At 39.1% G+C, this 18,580-nt stretch overlaps 2 protein-coding genes and 3 long non-coding RNA genes across 5 annotated transcripts; 3 read left to right on the top strand and 2 right to left on the bottom strand.

Annotated features, from left to right (window-relative positions):
• Positions 1 to 5,528: 5,528 nt before the first annotated feature.
• Positions 5,529 to 6,886, top strand: LOC134821941 (uncharacterized). The gene is made up of 2 exons (XR_010161089.1): positions 5,529 to 5,616; positions 6,064 to 6,886. It is a non-coding gene; the product is annotated as an uncharacterized LOC134821941 (long non-coding RNA).
• Positions 6,887 to 7,078: 192 nt separating this feature from the next.
• On the top strand, positions 7,079 to 9,191 carry LOC134821653 (DDB1- and CUL4-associated factor 8-like). Its single transcript, XM_063832357.1, has 5 exons — positions 7,079 to 7,190; positions 7,331 to 7,451; positions 8,157 to 8,275; positions 8,374 to 8,516; positions 8,996 to 9,191. Exons 2-5 carry the CDS (start codon positions 7,415 to 7,417, stop codon positions 9,189 to 9,191), a joined length of 495 nt encoding a protein of 164 aa, XP_063688427.1. The 5' UTR covers positions 7,079 to 7,190; positions 7,331 to 7,414.
• On the top strand, positions 9,134 to 14,012 carry LOC134821695 (DDB1- and CUL4-associated factor 8-like). Its single transcript, XM_063832404.1, has 5 exons — positions 9,134 to 9,491; positions 9,840 to 9,995; positions 10,257 to 10,368; positions 11,205 to 11,358; positions 12,661 to 14,012. Exons 1-5 carry the CDS (start codon positions 9,323 to 9,325, stop codon positions 12,703 to 12,705), a joined length of 636 nt encoding a protein of 211 aa, XP_063688474.1. The 5' UTR covers positions 9,134 to 9,322; the 3' UTR covers positions 12,706 to 14,012.
• Positions 14,013 to 15,529: 1,517 nt separating this feature from the next.
• LOC134822101 (uncharacterized) lies at positions 15,530 to 16,732 on the bottom strand. Its single transcript, XR_010161126.1, has 3 exons — positions 16,552 to 16,732; positions 16,177 to 16,338; positions 15,530 to 15,925 (listed from the first exon to the last, which is right to left on the bottom strand). It is a non-coding gene; the product is annotated as an uncharacterized LOC134822101 (long non-coding RNA).
• A 293-nt stretch (positions 16,733 to 17,025) lies between these two features.
• LOC134822102 (uncharacterized) lies at positions 17,026 to 18,181 on the bottom strand. The gene is made up of 3 exons (XR_010161127.1): positions 17,986 to 18,181; positions 17,676 to 17,791; positions 17,026 to 17,520 (listed from the first exon to the last, which is right to left on the bottom strand). It is a non-coding gene; the product is annotated as an uncharacterized LOC134822102 (long non-coding RNA).
• Between the last annotated feature and the right edge of the window lie 399 nt (positions 18,182 to 18,580).

An 18,580-nucleotide genomic window follows, 5' to 3' on the forward strand; every position in this document is an offset into this window, starting at 1 on the left:
CTATGTCTATGCTGTTGGCGATGTTATTCATACCAAACTTTACTCTAAGCCCAGTGACACCCACTGCTACCTCATCCCCACCTCATGTCATAGGAGCCATGTTCTCAAAAACATACCCTATGGTGTGGCGAGGCGAGTGAGGCAGAACAATAGTGAAGACACTAATTTCTTAGAGCAAAGGGAGGTATATACTGGTTACCTTGTAGCCCGTGGTTACCATTCTAGTATTGTAGACGATGCTTTCAACAAATTTAGTGATATAACCAATAGGAAAAACTTGTATGCCCCTAAAAATAAGGATGAGACGACTACTTGTCTAATACCCATGGTGATGGATCAGAATCCAGCACTTCCCAACATGGGGAGCATTATTCACAAGTATAAGCACCTTCTTAATCTCGATCCAGCCTTGAAGAAGCTAGTACGTGCTGACAGTGTATTTGTAAGTCACCGAAAGAATCAAACTATCGGTGGCATGCTTGTACACAATAAGTATCGTGCTAGTGGAACTGTAAGCAGTGATAGAGATGGAGAAGCCACTGCTAGTCAATTTCTTGAACCAGACGCTGCAATATTGCCGGCTGTTCGGGAGGCTGACAACGCAGGGTGCCATGCCTGTGGAAAATGCTATGTTTGTAAGCAAAGTTTCCTGTCCCCTTGTTCCAAATTTAGTAGTCACCATTCTAAACAAGTTTTCCCTATTACTAAATATATAACTTGTCAGAGTAATAACCTTATTTATTTAATGGAGTGTAGAACTTGTAAACAGTCGTATGTAGGATATACTACTTCTAATCTCCCTAAGAGATTTTCTAATCATAAGAGCCACATTAAGAAAGGTATCAGAAGTTGTAAGTTAGTAAATCACTTTTTAGATATTGATCATGATTTAGATTTTAGTTCAGTAGCCTTATATAACTCTTCACTTAGTACGCACCTTTCTGTTATTATAGTGGACGCTCTTGAATTTAAACCTGAAATAAGTAAAGCAGATAGGGAAAAGGCCATGGAAGCTAGAGAGGGGTTCTACCAGACCCAATTGAAAACCCTTGAGCGTTATGGGGGTATGAACACCCTCGATAGTAACCACATCCTTTTTAAATCCGCTGGAGCTTAGTGTTTAGTTTATTTATTTTATTTGACATGATCTCAGCCTATTAACCCGTGTTTAGTTTACAATATTGCTATCAGAGACGTGTTATATTCATTACTATTTATATATTTTTACTGCTTGATTCAGAGAAATCTAGCTTTTTCCGAGAAACTAATCTTTAATAGATTAGATAAAATGTACGCAGCCATTCTTTTCGTTTGATTATTACACAGTATATTTTAGTTTTGTAACGTTTTAAGTCACATAGTTTTGTACGTCTTCCTAAGACTTGTTTTCCTTTCCTAGTTTGTAAGTTATTTTAAAGATTTGTGAATATTCCAGTTGCTTTTAGAACAATTTTATCTCAGATAACGATGTTTAATAAAATGATGCAAAGACTTATTTCGAAGATCTAATCAACACCGACTTTTAATGTGTAGGAGTACAGCTACAAAATATATATATATATCACGACAATCTGTCGTAAAACAGGGGTTCTAGAAAACCCACTTCCCGATGCTCCTGAAACTTGAAACTTTTTTGTAGTCGATTTGGTCAACGTCTAGACGCCCTGCAAAGTTTCAGATCTCTAACTCAATTTTAACATGGTTTTTGAGGCACCTGAATATGGCAATTTTCGGTTTTTTACCGAATTTCGTATAATATAACATGCTGCACTGGCGCGTATTTTGCGCAAATTTCTTAAAAACCTCCACATAACTATTAGTATTTCTTATTCCTGTCATCTTTGACATTGAATTAGAATATTTTGAACGTAAATATACCTGCTGAACTACTTTCGATAAGTCTTAATGCCTGAAAAACAATAAAGGGGTATAATAGTAAAGGGGGTAAATAGTATTGTGAATATAAAGGCAACTGTGATCATTATGTCTATAGAGTATAGTGCCAGTGCATATATGCCATATGGGAGTATGACTATGGGCCATGTGGCTAATGTTCAGAACTTCTGAACATGCTAGATTAATAGATGCTAAAATTAAGCCACTATCGTCGAAAACGCTATTTTTTGTTTGTTTACCGATATCCTCAAACTTCAATGAACGTGTCCATAAATGATACGATAGTTTGTAAGTAAGAAATGCTTTCAAAAATGCGTGTTAACCGTCGCAGCTATTCAGGAGTTATTCAGCTTTGTGCTCCTGTCTAATTCTTTCCGAGTTGGTCAACGCCCTAGCAATCTTGACTAAGTGTCTGGAACTTTAGAATCGAAAGTTGCTACTTTCGAATTCTCGATGGGAGTAAATCACATATTCTAATATTTTAATATGTATGAACCCGAATATAAGGCGTTCAATAAATGTTTGTTCAGTGTTATAATTTCTATTTTTATCTAAAACTCAACTCCGTGCCAAACGGGAAGCTCCACGATTTGCAAACGAACTCATGACTTACTATCATTACCTCGTCATATTATTATTTATAGCGTTTGCATCATTTAATGTGCATTCTATAAAAAGCACCCTTTTTAATAACCTCAAGTTTTAAGCTGATCACTGTTCAGTTGTTCAATTACTGCTTAATTGTGCCAGATCAATTATGCTTGTCATCAATTAATTTACGTTATCTTATAATTCACTTTAAACGGTATTACTCAAAGAACCTGGTTTACATTTTCCTGTTTCTACACTTGTGAAACACAGTATATTCTCTTCACGCGAGTATCTTACTATATATAAAGCGAGACGATATATATCAATATGGATGTGTTTAATGTTTATCCGTACCATTTTACCATGACACCACGGCATCAACTTTAACGCGACTTTCCGCAAAAACCGTAAAAGATATACAACTGAAACTTTTTTGATCCATAAAACCAATTATAAAACCAACGCGCAGTTTTGAGTTTTAAGACTTTCGCTTTCATTTTTAAAAGCTTCCACTTTGACATAGCATAAATCGCCACCAACAAAGTCAAATTTCAATGTTAAAATACCAAAAGAAACTAAAGAATTTTGTCAACACGAAAGGGGACTCTTGGATGGGGTAGGTAGTAAAAACGCAATCTTCTCCCTCAAAATCGACTTTTAAACTTTCTTACCTGAGGACCCCAGGCTTTAATGCTGGTAAACAACCGAAATATAATAGAGATTAGGCGGAATGACAGGCTGAGCGCGGCCCAGTAAAAAATTTCATACTTTTACCCGTCAAAATAAGCCTCATATCGAAATATCCCCCCCCCCCCCCCCCCCCCCCTTTCTCAACTTCCTACCCCCCTCCTTGTGCTCTCTTCTTTTGGAGCTTCTCGGCTCTCTCATACCCAGCAGACCTTACTGCCACTGGCTGGCGATATTACTACAGGTTATCGCGTCTACACAGCTTGTTGAACTCCGCGCGCGCTCGTTAGTTCATTACATTTGCACGCTTCAAACATTCCAAGAATGCAATTGCATCAGTACGTACCACTTGATACGATTCGGCCAATCAGAGAACAAGAATCCGCAAAGTTAAAGCTGCTTTTAAAAGGCCCAAAATAAGACTTTTTGCGATAATCCAAAATCTACGTTGTCTTAAATTTTCCTCCTGGGGAGGAAACGTTATTTTTACAAAGCGAACATTTTGTTGAAAACCAGACGTTCCTATTTCTTTTATTTTTGAAGTTAGGCCCCTACCAATAAGGTTTCTTGGGGATGTGTTATACTTATAACTAGGTGCCGCGCCGCGCACTCGATTATGCTCGATCCTCGCTTTGCGCTAGATTTGTAGCGCGATGCACTACTGGGTCGCGCGCGCATCAAATAATGCTTCTCGCAATCTTCGGTAGATCGGCGAGATGCACCACTGTGCCTCACCGAGCTGCGAAGGATTGACATCGTGAATCAACGCTAGATCGGCGAAATGCACTACTGTGGCGCGCCGAGCTGCGATGAATTAACTGTTGACATGATCGTCAATTAAGACTAAGAGGCTATAAGGATACAATTTTGACTTCCAATTAACGTCTAGATGCTACACGTGTGCTTAACACTTTCCTCAATCCTAGCTTACTGATTGCTGAATGATAGAGTTACAAAAAACTTTCCGAAAAAGTTGGGGTATTATATCTGATAGTGATATCCAATCATGTCAAACACTTTTTACTTTACTTAGCTTAGCTCATACCAGTCTTTTACTCCATTTTCATTACTATATCAACTCCGATATCCACCAAGTTTTTCGGAAAGTTTTAACATTTAAGGGGGGGGGGGGGGGGGGGGGGGGGGTTCACCCTGATTTTTTGTGAAACTTGTTTTCGAGATAGCAGTTGACCAACAAACTAGGACCGGTGACCAAACTTTTGAGGGGGTCCCGGACCCCAACCGCCAAACGGTGCCCGCGGGGCCAAATTCTGAATATGCCCGGAAAATTTTCCGGGCATATTCAGAATTTAAAACATAAAAGTTTGATTAGAAGGTCCTTAAGAATTTTCAAATGATCTCATTGTGACAAAATAATACGACGAAAATCAATAAATTTCGTCGAATTAAACGACTCTTAGTCTTACACTTACTGAAAGTGACATGAAGCTCCGAAAGCTGTGCGTTATTATATAAATATGGTACCTACTACCTAGCTAGCTAGGTGCGAAACTCACTGATTATATTCCAAAAAGGTATGACAAAATTGGTACTGTGAAAAAGCTCACACTCTATAACTAACTATAAGTATAAAAAACAAACTAAACTTGCTTGGGTTTTAAAAATCCAAGCAAGTTTAGTTTTATTGTGCACCTCCTAACCTTACTGGGCGGCGCTCAGCCTGTCATTCCGCCGAATCTCTATATGTTTATGAAAATTATAGCCTGGGGTCCCCAGGTAACTCCTAGCTAACCATAAAAATCTTTAAACGCAAACGGCCGTAATTTCCTGACGATTGGTTTAAACTTGTATCGCTTTGTTGTGGTACTGCCTCAGTGCCTCTTTTTAACTATTTGAGAGTTTAAGGAACCACCGTACCCGGAAGAACTGTACTAACCACAAACTTTTCATAATTACTCACTCTTTTAATTGTTACATTGAACGATTGTTATGTCTGAATGGTGATTTTTAATCTATTGAACAAAAGTTCAGATTTTACTCTTCTGTTAAGCGTTTAGCATGGACTCTAGCACCCTCTCCCTACAAACGACCTCATATCTCGGTCTGAAGCTTTAAACCTCGTTGACTTGCCTCAGCAGTCCATCATAGCACAGTCGACCTGTCCTTTATTGTGTGATCATCAAGTTACCAAATGTAATCATTCATTATTCATATAATTGGATTATTAGACAAAACGTCAACGACGGATGTCGCATGTTAGTCTGATAACTTAATGTAACCAAAATAGTGATACAGTAACAAAAACTTTACTTTCGGTAGGCATTATGTAGTATTAATTAACTCAACAGAAACCAATGAAAACTTGTTTAAGTAAAGCAATCTCACTTCCTCAGAGATGCTCGTTTGTGAACCCCCAAATGGTGGCAGCTAGAGAGTATTTGGAAATTCATGAGTTTCAGTTTCTTGCTCTCATGGCAATAGGTAAGTCACGTGAGCAGGTTAGTGACGTCACGTGAGTAGGTTAGTGACGGCACGTGAGCAGGTTAGTGACGTCACGTGAGCAGGTTAGTGACGTCACGTGAGTAGGTTAGTGACGGCACGTGAGTAGGTTAGTGACGTCACGTGAGTAGGTTAGTGACGTCACGTGAGTAGGTTAGTGACGTCACGTGAGTAGGTTAGTGACGTCACGTGAGTAGGTTAGTGACGTCACGTGAGTAGGTTAGTGACGTCACGTGAGTAGGTTAGTGACTTTACGTGTGTTGCAGCTGCCAACGAGGTGTTATAAATGAATTAATCAAAATTGAATTATAATGGGGGTCGAATTCCGTTAATGACCTTCAAAGGAAACTGAAGTTCAGACATTCGAAGAAAACAAAATTTTTTCGAAGAAAAAAAATTTCAATTCTACATTCACACCCTTCTCCCCAGGTATCGTTACCATGCTTTTCGGTGTTATTCGATACAACTCTGCTAAACGGTCAGTCAGCCAACGGTTAATCCTCCCTCCTTACAACATGTAGTACAACACATAGTACAACATGTAGTACAACACTACAACATATAGACTTCAATGTTGAACTTATATTGTATCCCCAATGTCCTGTAATATTATGTTATCGCTTTTTTTGGTGGATTTTTTGTTCAATTTGTCGCTCTGCGTGAAGACTGTCCATCTTCTTTGCTTGTTATGAGTTTACCATTATTATTCTCTCTTGTGATAAGGAACCATTCACATATTACGTCAGATTTTTTGCCCTTTTCAGACCCCTTTTGACAGAAATTTACCGTCAATGCATTTCGAGACCCCTCTCCAGCTCCCCGAATACTGAGGTAATATGTGATCCCTCCCTCCCTAAGTAGTTTAACAAGTAGAAACTGGACAAGAGCTAGAGTATAATAATATTGTCAATATCACCTGCATGACCAGATAACTACATGATTTATCATCTGCTTGTAATTTATTTTGGGCGAAAAGAACTATTAATTGCAGATTTAATTACCACTACTATGATTTGTTGATTGATCGCCAGTTTCAGGACGGATCGTTTGTTAAAAAAGTTTTAGTAAAATAGTCATTTAATATTATCAATTATTTGTCTCATATGTATAATATTAAAATAAATATTTCAGTATCATCATTTAAAATGTTCTGTACCTAAAAAATGTTATGCTACATTCCTTTTTTTACTTGCAAGTCTCCAACGGCGTTGTTGGATGTAACCTAGTTTTTACGAAAATTGCTAAAATCGAATGAAGTGGTTTTATTGTGAGAAGTTTAAACCTTAGGTCATTATACATCCCAATTCATCTAAATCCATCTGATCTCACAAAATAGAATCTGATAATTGCTTAATACTCGTGAATAGTAAAATTGTGCTTTTTATATTGACCGATTTTGCTGAGAGGTTACGTCTGTTTCATCTCATTAATTTAATTCGACTTCAGCCATGATAGTCCCAGGAATGACCGACTTATTTTCGGTGATTGATTTCCCGACTCCATAGTTACCATGATTCACAAACTTCTTTATGAACGCAGTCTCAACGAACTTATAGGTACTGACCATTTTATTCAAAAATACCAGTGTTTCCATCACTTAGTTTCTTCCAAAGCTTAATCCAGATAAATTCACTCCTGAAATGACCTCTGCTTTATGATTCCTCTAAGTGATCGCTTATCAATTTCCCCACCCCAGGCAATAAGAGCCGGCTCCAGAAGGAATGTATCAGTAGTCTGGGTTTTATCAAGAGGTTTGGACTTCACACCGAGTTGCAGTGTCATGATGGGTGTTAACTCACTCTCCTTCAACCACACAGGTATTATACACTACATCACGTGACCCTTATCTAACCACGTGACCCTTATCTAACCTCGTGACCCTTATCTAACCACGTGACCCTTATATAACCACGTGACCCTTATCTAACCTCGTGACCCTTATCTAACCACGTGACCCTTATCTAACCACGTGACCCTTATCTAACCACGTGACCCTTATCTAACCACGTGACCCTTATCTAACCTCGTGACCCTTATCTAACCACGTGACCCTTTTCTAACCACGTGACCCTTATCTAACCACGTGACCCTTATCCAACCACGTGGCCCTTATCTAACCTCGTGACCCTTATCCAACCACGTGACCCTTTTCTAACCACGTGACCCTTTTCTAACCACGTGACCCTTATCCAACCACGTGACCCTTATCTAACCACGTGACCCTTATCCAACCACGTGACCCTTATCTAACCTCGTGACCCTTATCCAACCACGTGACCCTTATCTAACCACGTGACCCTTTTCTAACCACGTGACCCTTATCTAACCACGTGACCCTTATCCAACCACGTAACCCTTATCTAACCTCGTGACCCTTATCCAACCACGTGACCCTTTTCTAACCACGTGACCCTTTTCTAACCACGTGACCCTTATCTAACCACGTGACCCTTATCTAACCTGGTGACCCTTATCTAACCACGTTACCCTTATCTAACCACGTGACCCCAGTTTAACCTCAGGGGACAGAGTGATTAGTGGAAGTGATGACACGTGCATCTGTATGACAGATATTGTGGAGGGTAAAACTATTCTTACTCACAGAACGGGACACTTTAGCAATATCTTCCAGACAAAATATGTGAGTTTGTGTTCTGGCGTACCCCCTTATCAATCTGTCATGACGTATTTACTCTGTGATGACGTCATCATTATGTTATGACGTCATCACTTTTCCAGGTGCCTAATGTAGAGAACGAGATGGTATCAGCAGCACGTGACGGCAGTGTAAGACACTACCACATCAGTTCAGGGGACCGGGTAACAGAGCGGGAACTTACTAAGCACTCCGGAGCAACTCACAAGCTATGTGTCAACAACAGGTTTGCTCCTTGACCAATTTTTTAAAATTTTTGTTCAATTTTGAAAATCTTGAACTATTTTTGGTTGGGCTATTTTTGGTTGGGCTATTTCCCCACCCCCCCCCCCCCCCCCCCCCCCCCCCCCCCCCCCCCCCCCCCCCCCCCCCCCCCAGATTGCTGATCAAAATTACAAAACAGCATACAGATTTACTGCGCACCGATTTATCATAAACGGCAAACCCCGATTTCCTTACCCCAAATGGGACTAAACATGCATTATCATACATGATAATGTAAACAATAAAATTTAATGTAAACAATAAAAACCCCGATTTACCGCGGCTTTTGCTGTCCTTTTAAATTACGTGTCATTCCAATTTTAAGAATAGACCGTGTAAAATCGAGACAAACAATTGGCGACCAAACTTTGAAAAAGAAAATACTGAACCCCTGTCTGTTATACATAAAAAATAAAAGTTACGCCTCGTGCTTCCCTGCAGAAACGAAGTGCTGAGTGCAGGCGAGGATGGCTGTGTTGCACAGACGGACATGCGGACAGACAAGAGTAATGTGATTGTTGAGCAAGACAAAGCATTGTACTCTATTGATACGGACTACAATAACTACATCATACTCTCTGGGGTTTGTGGGCTGGGAAAATGGGCAGTTCTTATGAAAAATATGGCAAAAATCTAGAGTATTTGTTTCTTCGGGCTTTGGTGTTTAGGGTTGTTAAAGTGCGCGGCTACATATACTGGTAAGGTTAAAAGCAGCTGTCGACTGGTACAATACTATGATGTCATGGTATGATGTCATGGTAAAATATCATGACGTCATCATCGCAGGTTTCAACGGAGACTTGGTTACACGACCTCAGAAACCCAGCTACCCCGGCTCTCATCTACAATCCACTCTCGCAAGAAGAGGACAGTGACAATGAGACTGAGGATCACGCTGAGTTAGACACCGGAACCTGCTGCAAGTTCAATTACAACGGTCAGTTTTTACATTACACGTTCAAATATATCGGTCAGTTTAAATAATAAGTTCAATTACAACGGTCAGTTTTTACATTACACGTTCAAATATATCGGTCAGTTTAAATAATAAGTTCAATTACATCGTTCAGTTTCAATTACAAGTTCAATTACAACAGTCAGTTTAAATTACAATGGTCAGTTTTTCACGTTCACCTCTAACAATATCACATTATTCAGGGAGCTCAGTAGAACAATAACAACCACCAAAACACTTTACATCTTACGCTTCGCAATATCACGTGCCCACCTGATGTCAGGGACCTTGTCACGTTATGACCTAATATGGTCATATTCACCACCTCAGGAAGTTCACTGATAGTAAGTTACAACAACGACACGATATATCTGTACAACACGCACGATAACACGGAGTACAAGCACAAGTACACGGGACACCGAAATCATGACACAGTTAAAGGAGTCAACTTCTACGGGCTCAACTCTGAGTATGTCATGTCAGGTTAGTTACACTTCGGGGAGACTCTTGCATTTTAGTTTTACTGATTATCTTGATTTATAATGAGTTTTACATATGTTTGTTTGTTTGTTTGTTTATAGAACCCGTCCCCAATCTCGTATCGGAAAATGACTAAACTCAGGTCTGAGTGTGAATACGGGTGGTACCTGCATATCATCTTGAATCTAAGTTGTGTTAATTGTGACTTTAGGACATGTAAATTTTGCCCAAATTAATAATTCGATACTAATTGATATTGTATAGGCAGTGATTGCGGGCATATATTTCTGTGGAACACAACAACAGAGGACATAGTACAGTGTCTAGTAGGGGAGGAGGATGGTATAGTTAACGTCCTCGAGTTTAACCCTTACAGGTGTGTATTATGTTAATAAAATCAAGTAATAGAGCATCTGAATAACTACCATTCCTACCATTCTTAACATTCCTACCATTCCTAACATTCCTACCATTCCTACAATTCCTAACATTCCTAACATTCCTAACATTCCCACCATTCCTAACATTCCCACCATTCCTAACATTCCTACCATTTCTAATATTCCTAACATTCCTCCATTCCTAATATTCCTAACATTCCTAATATCCTACCATTCTTAACATTCCTACCATTCCTAATATTCCTACCATTCCTAACATTCCTACCATTCCTAACATTCCTACCATTCCTAATATTCCTACCATTCCTCAAATTCCTACCATTCCTAAAATTTCTAATATTCCTACCATTCCTACCATTCCTAATATTCCTACCATTCCTAACATTTCTACCATTCCTAACATTCCTAACATTTCTAATATTCCTACCATTCCTTACATTCCTAACATTGCTAATATTCCTAACATTTATAATATTCCTACCATTCCTAATATTCCTAACATTCCTAATATTCCTACCATTCCTACCATTCCTAACATTTCTAATATTCCTACCATTCCTGCCATTCCTAATATTCATACCATTCCTAACATTCCTAATATTCCTAACATTTATAATATTCCTACCATTCCTACCATTCCTACCATTCCTACCATTCCTAACATTTCTAATATTCCTACCATTCCTGCCATTCCTAATATTCATACCATTCCTAACATTCCTAATATTCCTAACATTTATAATATTCCTAACATTCCTCCATTCCTAATATTCCTAACATTCCTAATATTCCTACCATTCCTCCATTTCAGTCCGATGATAGCGAGTTCTGGTTTAGAGCATTGTGTTAAGATCTGGACTCCTAATCTGGAAGATGAAACTCAGCTGAGTAATCTTAGTGAGATCGTGGAGAAGAATGCGTCACGTGACTCCCTGTCACATGATGTTCTCACCATCTTCTTATCGGTATGTACTGTATTTTATCGCTATGTGCCTGGTATAACAATAGTTATCTCCCTCCTAGTTATTGCACCCCTATTTAATGCATTATATTAGCGTAAACAAAAGTGGTCATTTGGAAAGATACATCGCAGCACCCACTCCCAGAGAATAGGACCATAGATATAACTGTCGATGGAAACTCTGCAAAGCAGGTCGCTCAATTCACTTATTTGGGTGCCAAAATTCCATCAGATGGCAAGATTGATAAAGAAATAAGTGTCAGGATTGGAAAAGCAACCGGCGCTTTTAACCAACTCAACAACATTTGGAAGAATAAGAACATAGGCATTAACAACAAAGTGCGAATCTACATCGCAGCTGTTCTTACCATTCTGACCTATGGATGTGAGATATGGAACACGACTTAAGTGCAGACAAGAAGATTGGAGTCTTTCCATCAGTACTGCTTAAGAAGAATCCTGAGAGTGAGGTGGTTCCATCGAGTAAGTAATGAGGATGTTTTAAGAAGGGCATCAATAACTGCCCTTGCTGACATAATAACAACAAAACGGCTGCGTTGGTTTGGACATGTCAGTAGAATGCCTGAAGATCGGTTGCCCAACTATTTACTTGAATGGAAACCCAAGCATGGGAAGAGATCAAGAGGCAGGCCTAGGAAGAGCTTAAATGATGTATTCATTGAGGATGCTGAGCAGAGATTGGATCGTAATGGACTCACGATTGATTGTATGAGAAGATTAGCTGCAGACCGAAAGGGATGTAGAAATGTTACCCGCCGAAGTTGTATAATACAAAGTAATGACGCAGTCGACGCAGACTAATCCTTTTGGATGGAGATCTCGCCATGTAACATGTATAATGTATATAAACAAGAGTAAGATAACAACTTTTACATTATGGACAGTTACACACTGATCATGAGAGAATGTATTTTATCGGTATGTGCCTGGTGTGTAACCGGTATGATCTCAGGCATATTGTTATTATGCAAGTGGTTTCTATTTTGTGCATCGACTAGATTTAGAGGTTATACACTAATAAAGTTTAAATTTCATCGTAGTATTTACGCGACAACTTTAGTTATGCCTGGATAATAATTGATAGAACCATCTCAATAGTTCTATAGTTGTAATAAAACACCAAAACGAATAAATGTTGGAAATGGATGCCGCTACTTATCTTAAATTTAATTAATTCTTTAAGCTATAAAAAATACTTTTGACGAGCCAAAGAAAGTTTTCCAACTTTTGCGATCATATTCTAAATATTTTAATTATTCTAATAAACTTAGATTTTTTGTTTCAGAGAATGAGCGGTGAGGAATTACAGAACAGCTGTCGACAGAGTTGAAATATTTAATCACCGAATTATTACTGATTACAACTAGTAAATAACTAAAAATTAGTTCAGAATATGGGAGTTGAGGAGTGAGGACACGTGGTTTGTACGTGGTTTGCACGTGGTTTGCACGTGGTTTGCACGTGGTTTGCACGTGGTTTACTGGCTGATGAAGGGATTGTGTTGTTGATATTTTCACTATCAGAAATAACTTAATAGAGAATAGCCAGAGTTCTTTGGCCGGGCTTGTTTTGCTTACGGGAATCTATAGTAAGGGGTCGTTCACATATTACGTAATCATTTTTTGGAACATTTTAACCCCCCCCCCCCCCCCCCCCCTCCGTAATCAGTTTTACACATAGCTATTGTGTCAAAATTACACTAGCGTAATCATTCGGAAACCCCCTTCCCCCTCAGCTGATTACGTAATATGTGAACGACCCCTAATTAATGCAAATATACAAATAATACGAATGATGCTGAATGATAATAAGATTAACAATAAATTGTAATAATGTACAATTATTGAGGTAGGACTTATACTCAGCAGTGTTTAATCTAAACATGCCACAAATTAACTTAAATAATAGGTAAGGACTTGAAAGATATGCTTGAAAACATATCGTTAATGCCTGTGGAAGAGTAATCTGTAGTATACTTATATCTAAAGATCGAACACCGATTATGACCAAAAGAATTACGGGATCTTTAACATGTTACGCTTAAGGGTGAAGAGGGTTTGGAAATCGTTATTCTATTTATTTCCACACAACTTTAAGTGTATTATTGCTGATCACGGAGGGGATTACAAATGGTCAACATCTGTCACGTCATGTAATAACCCAGGTAATCAAGATCAAACCGTTAGATATGTTATCTGAATCATCATTCAACTTTAACCTCTTAAATTTAGATTTATGGACAGCCCAAGGAATCGTTCGCGGTTCGCATATTATAAGTATATAAATTATTTATATACTTATAATATGCGAACCGCGAACGATTCCTTGGGCTGTCCATAAATCTAAATTTAAGAGGTTAAAGTTGAATGATGATTCAGATAACATATCTAACGGTTTGATCTTGATTACCTGGGTTATGCTTAACGTTGTAGGTTTTTTGGAGGTCTTAAACATTAATCTGAAGGTAATATGTTGTTTTAAAAGAATTTTGTCGCTATCAAAATCACCTTAATTGATTTTTGGTGATCTTATAATTGAAACCCGCCGCTTTTTGAGTTTTTCAGTGGGTGCCAAATTTAAAATAATTTTGTCTTATTTGCTGTAAAAATTGTTTTTATGTAATTTATAATTTTTAAATGTTTATTTTATTTGTAATTGTATGGCCATTTGTTGTCATACGTTGTATGACCCGCCGCGCACGAAGTGCGCGGCTCCCCCTGTATCGTCGAAGACTATAGCATATAGTGAAGCGACCGTGGGGGTCACCACGTGATACAAGCCATTTGCACAATATCAAAAAATATGATTTTAAATAGCAGCACAACTTAGACAAACTCAAAACTGAGAATAGCATGCGATTTCATTTCTGAGGAACTCACCAGCGCGCGGTCTTATTGGTCGTAATGTCATACTCATCAGTCATGTGATAGAATTAGAGTATCATGTTTGTCTGAGAGTCTGATCAGTAATGATCACGGTCCAGTTAATTCCAGCGTGAAATACAGTGGTCGACCGGGGCCCCGGCCAAAATTTGGCAATTCGCCGGGAGTAATCAGTAAACCCCGACCAATGAATTTAACACCGGCCAAAAACCATGCATTTGCCGGGGGAACAGCCGGGGATTTCAAAAATGATATTGGCACATTTTTGAAAAAAGTCAAACACAATTTAATGGTAATTTTGAGATTTCAAAGTTTAAAAAGTTATTGTCTACGTTGGGTACGTTTAAATATAGAAAATACAACATACGGCTTAAATTAAACTATGGCTAGTAAAATAAAAACCGTGGTTCTTCCTCAGTATCAGACTTTTCAATTAATCGTCTCCGAGAAATTTGTGATAAAACATACGTAGAAACTAGAAAATGAAAATACTGCAGCTAAAACTACGGCTCAACGTAAACTACAGAGCCTAACATTTATCACTCTACGCGCGTGGGGTGGACTCCTGGGGTGGACTTTTATTCAGCGCGTATTTTGTAGCCTGTTCAACTTGACGTTTTGATTCGTTACTATCTCAATGTCACAGATACACAGAATGTGAGGTGATCATCTTAAAGAGAAACGTCTCAGCTTTCACCTGGTGTAAAGTTTATCTTTGTACTCAAAATATAGCTCGCTCAGTGTGCAATAGAAGTTGACAATACAATAACCACGTCTGCGACCGGTCGTCAGATACCGGAGTGTTGCACAAAATTGGGTCCCTAAATTAAAATTCTATGACACAGTTACCATGCAGAAATGTCTGGAGTAACATTTGGTGAAAATTTGAAGGGTCTACTGTAAATATTGCAAAAGTTATTGAAAACAAACTAGCTTAATCAGAAGTTTTTGGGAAAATTTCAAATTTTGTACGTAGTGGGGTCTACAGGGGTGGACTCTTGCGGCGCGCATCTGACGGAGTGGCTTTTTCAACAGCCGTCAGTACGGCCAATATCAGAGCACAAATTATTGTGAGTAAGACCTTAATGATCAGCTATGAACCCCTCACTAGAGTAGTAACCGTATCTAAAAACAAGGAAATGTTATTCCGTCAAAGCTCAAATTTTTTACTCTTCTCATGCAGTGCAGTTAGTGTTACTATGAATGTACTAGCTAAGTATCGTTGATCGTAGCTGCATTACACAGTAGAAAGTAACCAAGGAAGACTGCTGATTAACGAAGCAATTTCAACGTGAACAGTTCCAAAATACATAATCATGGCGACGATAGTTCAACTTGAACCTTTATAGTTTTTACAGTCTAAAATCACAATAAAATCACGTGAACTGCAAATCACAAAATCAAATCACTCAAATCTGATAGTCCCGTTACAGTACGCTTTCGTGACAACCTCAACGCTTAAAAAATAAATATTATCCAGTCTTGTGACCACCGATGGCCCTAACTCTCCCTTGTCCGCGAGGAGCATCGTTGCGACCATGGGGTTTCAGTTCTTTGTTCTTCCCACTCGGCTTCGATAGATCGAATTGGCTGGAAGTCAATCTATCAGAAAGACCTTTGTCGATCTCAGGGGCGTGGTAAATTGTGGATGTCGGAGTATAAAGCTTCCTGAAAAGATTGAGACATTCACTCGGTCTGTTGTAAATATCAAATAGTCCTTGTACGCAGAGATTTAACTTATGTTGGGTTTGATAACTAGAGAAGGCGATTTGATATTCATTGATAGTATAAGCATATAAGCATAAGTGATAAGTTTATATACCCTTTTTATGGTACCTCGAGGCTCGATATCTGTATTCAGTAATCATCACTCAAAATCTACTTATTAAATTTATTAACTAAACAAGTTAATGTATTACCGTCCTAGAGAGGTTTCCTGAGAATTTGAAGTCTCTGTAGGTTGCTGGCATGTCTACTAAGCTCTTCGATTGAGGAGTTTTGGACCCCTCGGCGGTCCAAATGATTTATAATGCTGTGGGCATTTTCAACATCTATCGAGGTAAACGCCCTCGCAGCATAACCTGTAGAGAATGAACATGTCATCAATGTGAAGTTCAATGATAAAAATCAGAGTGGCCGATTTCAACGGGCAGAATTCTAATATCATGGCCATGGGGAATGGACTATTTTTTGTCGATTTTGCAAACCAAACTGGCAAACGATTGTTGATTTTCGTCACTAGTCTAAAATGAATGCAAACGTTCGGCCGAACATTTACATGATTAGAAACTTACCGGTTTCTTTCGTTATTATGTACAGACATGGCCGGGCTTGGGTTCCGCATACGATATCTTCTATCAGATTAAAGTTGAACCCACACTTTGTACTGCTCGTGGGAGGAGGAAAGCAAACGGAGACCTTTTCCATGAGCATCTCGTGTAGTACCATCATCATGTCGATTCTTATATCAGCTGCAAAATTCGTCTATTACTAAATGCTAGCTTTTCGAACTTCGTATCTTGGAAATAACAACTTCTATGAAAGAACACACACACACACACACACACACACACACACACACACACACACACACACACACACACACACACACACACACACACACACACACACACACACACACACACACACACACACACAGACAGATACACACACCCACAAACACATACAGACATAGACACACACACACAGAGACACAGACATACAGGCATACAGGCATAAACACAGACACAGACGGACACACAGACAGACACACAGACAGACACAGTAACACAGACAAGGACACACAGACACACACCCACAAACACATACAGACATAGACACACAGACACAGGCATAAACACAGACACACACAGACACAGACGGACACACAGACAGACACAGTACACACAGACACACACAGACACACACACATAAACACACATAGTTCACTTCAGTGCACTACATTACAATTACAGACACACGCAGTACAATCAGAGACACACACACGATACAAAGACAGACACAGACACAAACACACAGAGTACACTTCAGTACAATCACAGACGCAGGCACAAAGACATATACAAGAAGAGCAGATTGAAGTACCTTCATTTGCAGATGTTGACGCATTGATCTGTGGGATATGTTCTTCAGTCTGTAACTGATCATCTGCTAGAACTGTCTCATCTGGATCAACCGGAGGAGTATCTTCCGGCAGGAGTCTGAGTGGGTCTATCGGGACAGCCATGGATCGCTCTCCCTACCTTGTTGAATTAAAGACAAAGGTCAACGACGGATGTCGCATGTTAGTCCTGTAACTAAATGTAATCCAAAATAGTGAATAAATAATTTTTACATCTGAACGATTGTATGTCTGAATGGTGATTTTTAATCAATGAACAAAAGTTCAGGATTTTACCTTCTGTTAAGCTGTTAGCAATGACTCTAGCACCCTCTCCCTACAAAACGACCATATCTCGGTCTGAAGCTTTAAACCGTCTTGCCTCAGCAGCCATCTAGCACAGTCGACCTGTCCTGTTAATTGTGTGATCATCAAGTTACCAAATTTAATCCTTCAATATTCAAATAATTGATTATTAGACAAAACAGAGTTTAGAGCTCGACGTATGCTTCAGGGTTTCACACTGTGCTGTAATCAAACGCATGACTAAAACCTCTTGCTACTATTACCAATAAACCCATATTGTTAAGGCGGTCGAATGATTTACCTGAGTTGATCGCGTCCATGAAAGGGTTAAACTGCGTTCTGTCCAGCTTGTTAATGTCCGTTCCAGCAGCCAGCAGTGCCTCCGCCTCCGTCACTCTCCCTGCTTTGCATGGCCAGTGAAGCGTAGAGCTCCCCTCTAAGCTCTTTGACGATCCGACGAAGGATCCAGATTCCTTCTTTTGAGATTGCTTCAATTCTTCCTGGTGTATGCGGATTACCATTTATATACTTCCATACAGGGCGCGTGAACAATCAGCAATGAATTATCAATTAATCAATCTAGTTTTTGAGTAGAAAGTCCACAGATTGTGATACATTGGATTTGATATTGGAAAAGACATAGCTTACCAAATACCTTTTCATGGGCTTTTTGGAGGACAGGGATGACTTATTCCTGCGTGCCATTACACCATAACTATCTGCTGTAACAGCAAAAATTAGAATTATGTCGGACATAATTCTAAAAAATTGGAACATCGTAGTTAATCAGTGTGGTGCTAACAACAGAGAGCGATTTGAACGGTAGGCAATTTCATAAATTCCATTAACGCGATATAAGGATGATTGGAACAGGCTAAAATCTACTATGTAGCATT

Source organism: Bolinopsis microptera, chromosome 10 (assembly GCF_026151205.1).
Source record: "Bolinopsis microptera isolate Bmic1 chromosome 10, MBARI_Bmic_1.0, whole genome shotgun sequence".
NCBI lineage: Eukaryota > Metazoa > Ctenophora > Tentaculata > Lobata > Bolinopsidae > Bolinopsis > Bolinopsis microptera.

Bases quoted from the DNA above. Each gene is read 5' to 3' on its own strand.
- LOC134821653 (XM_063832357.1), top strand. From the start codon at position 7,415: ATGATGGGTGTTAACTCACTCTCCTTCAACCACACAG. The intron at 7,452-8,156 runs GTATTATACACT...GTTTAACCTCAG, and splicing joins ACTCTCCTTCAACCACACAG to GGGACAGAGTGATTAGTGGA. The intron at 8,517-8,995 runs GTTTGCTCCTTG...GCTTCCCTGCAG, and splicing joins AAGCTATGTGTCAACAACAG to AAACGAAGTGCTGAGTGCAG.
- LOC134821695 (XM_063832404.1), top strand. From the start codon at position 9,323: ATGACGTCATCATCGCAGGTTTCAACGGAGACTTGGTTACACGACCTC. The intron at 10,369-11,204 runs GTGTGTATTATG...CCTCCATTTCAG, and splicing joins CTCGAGTTTAACCCTTACAG to TCCGATGATAGCGAGTTCTG. The intron at 11,359-12,660 runs GTATGTACTGTA...TTTTTGTTTCAG, and splicing joins TTCTCACCATCTTCTTATCG to AGAATGAGCGGTGAGGAATT.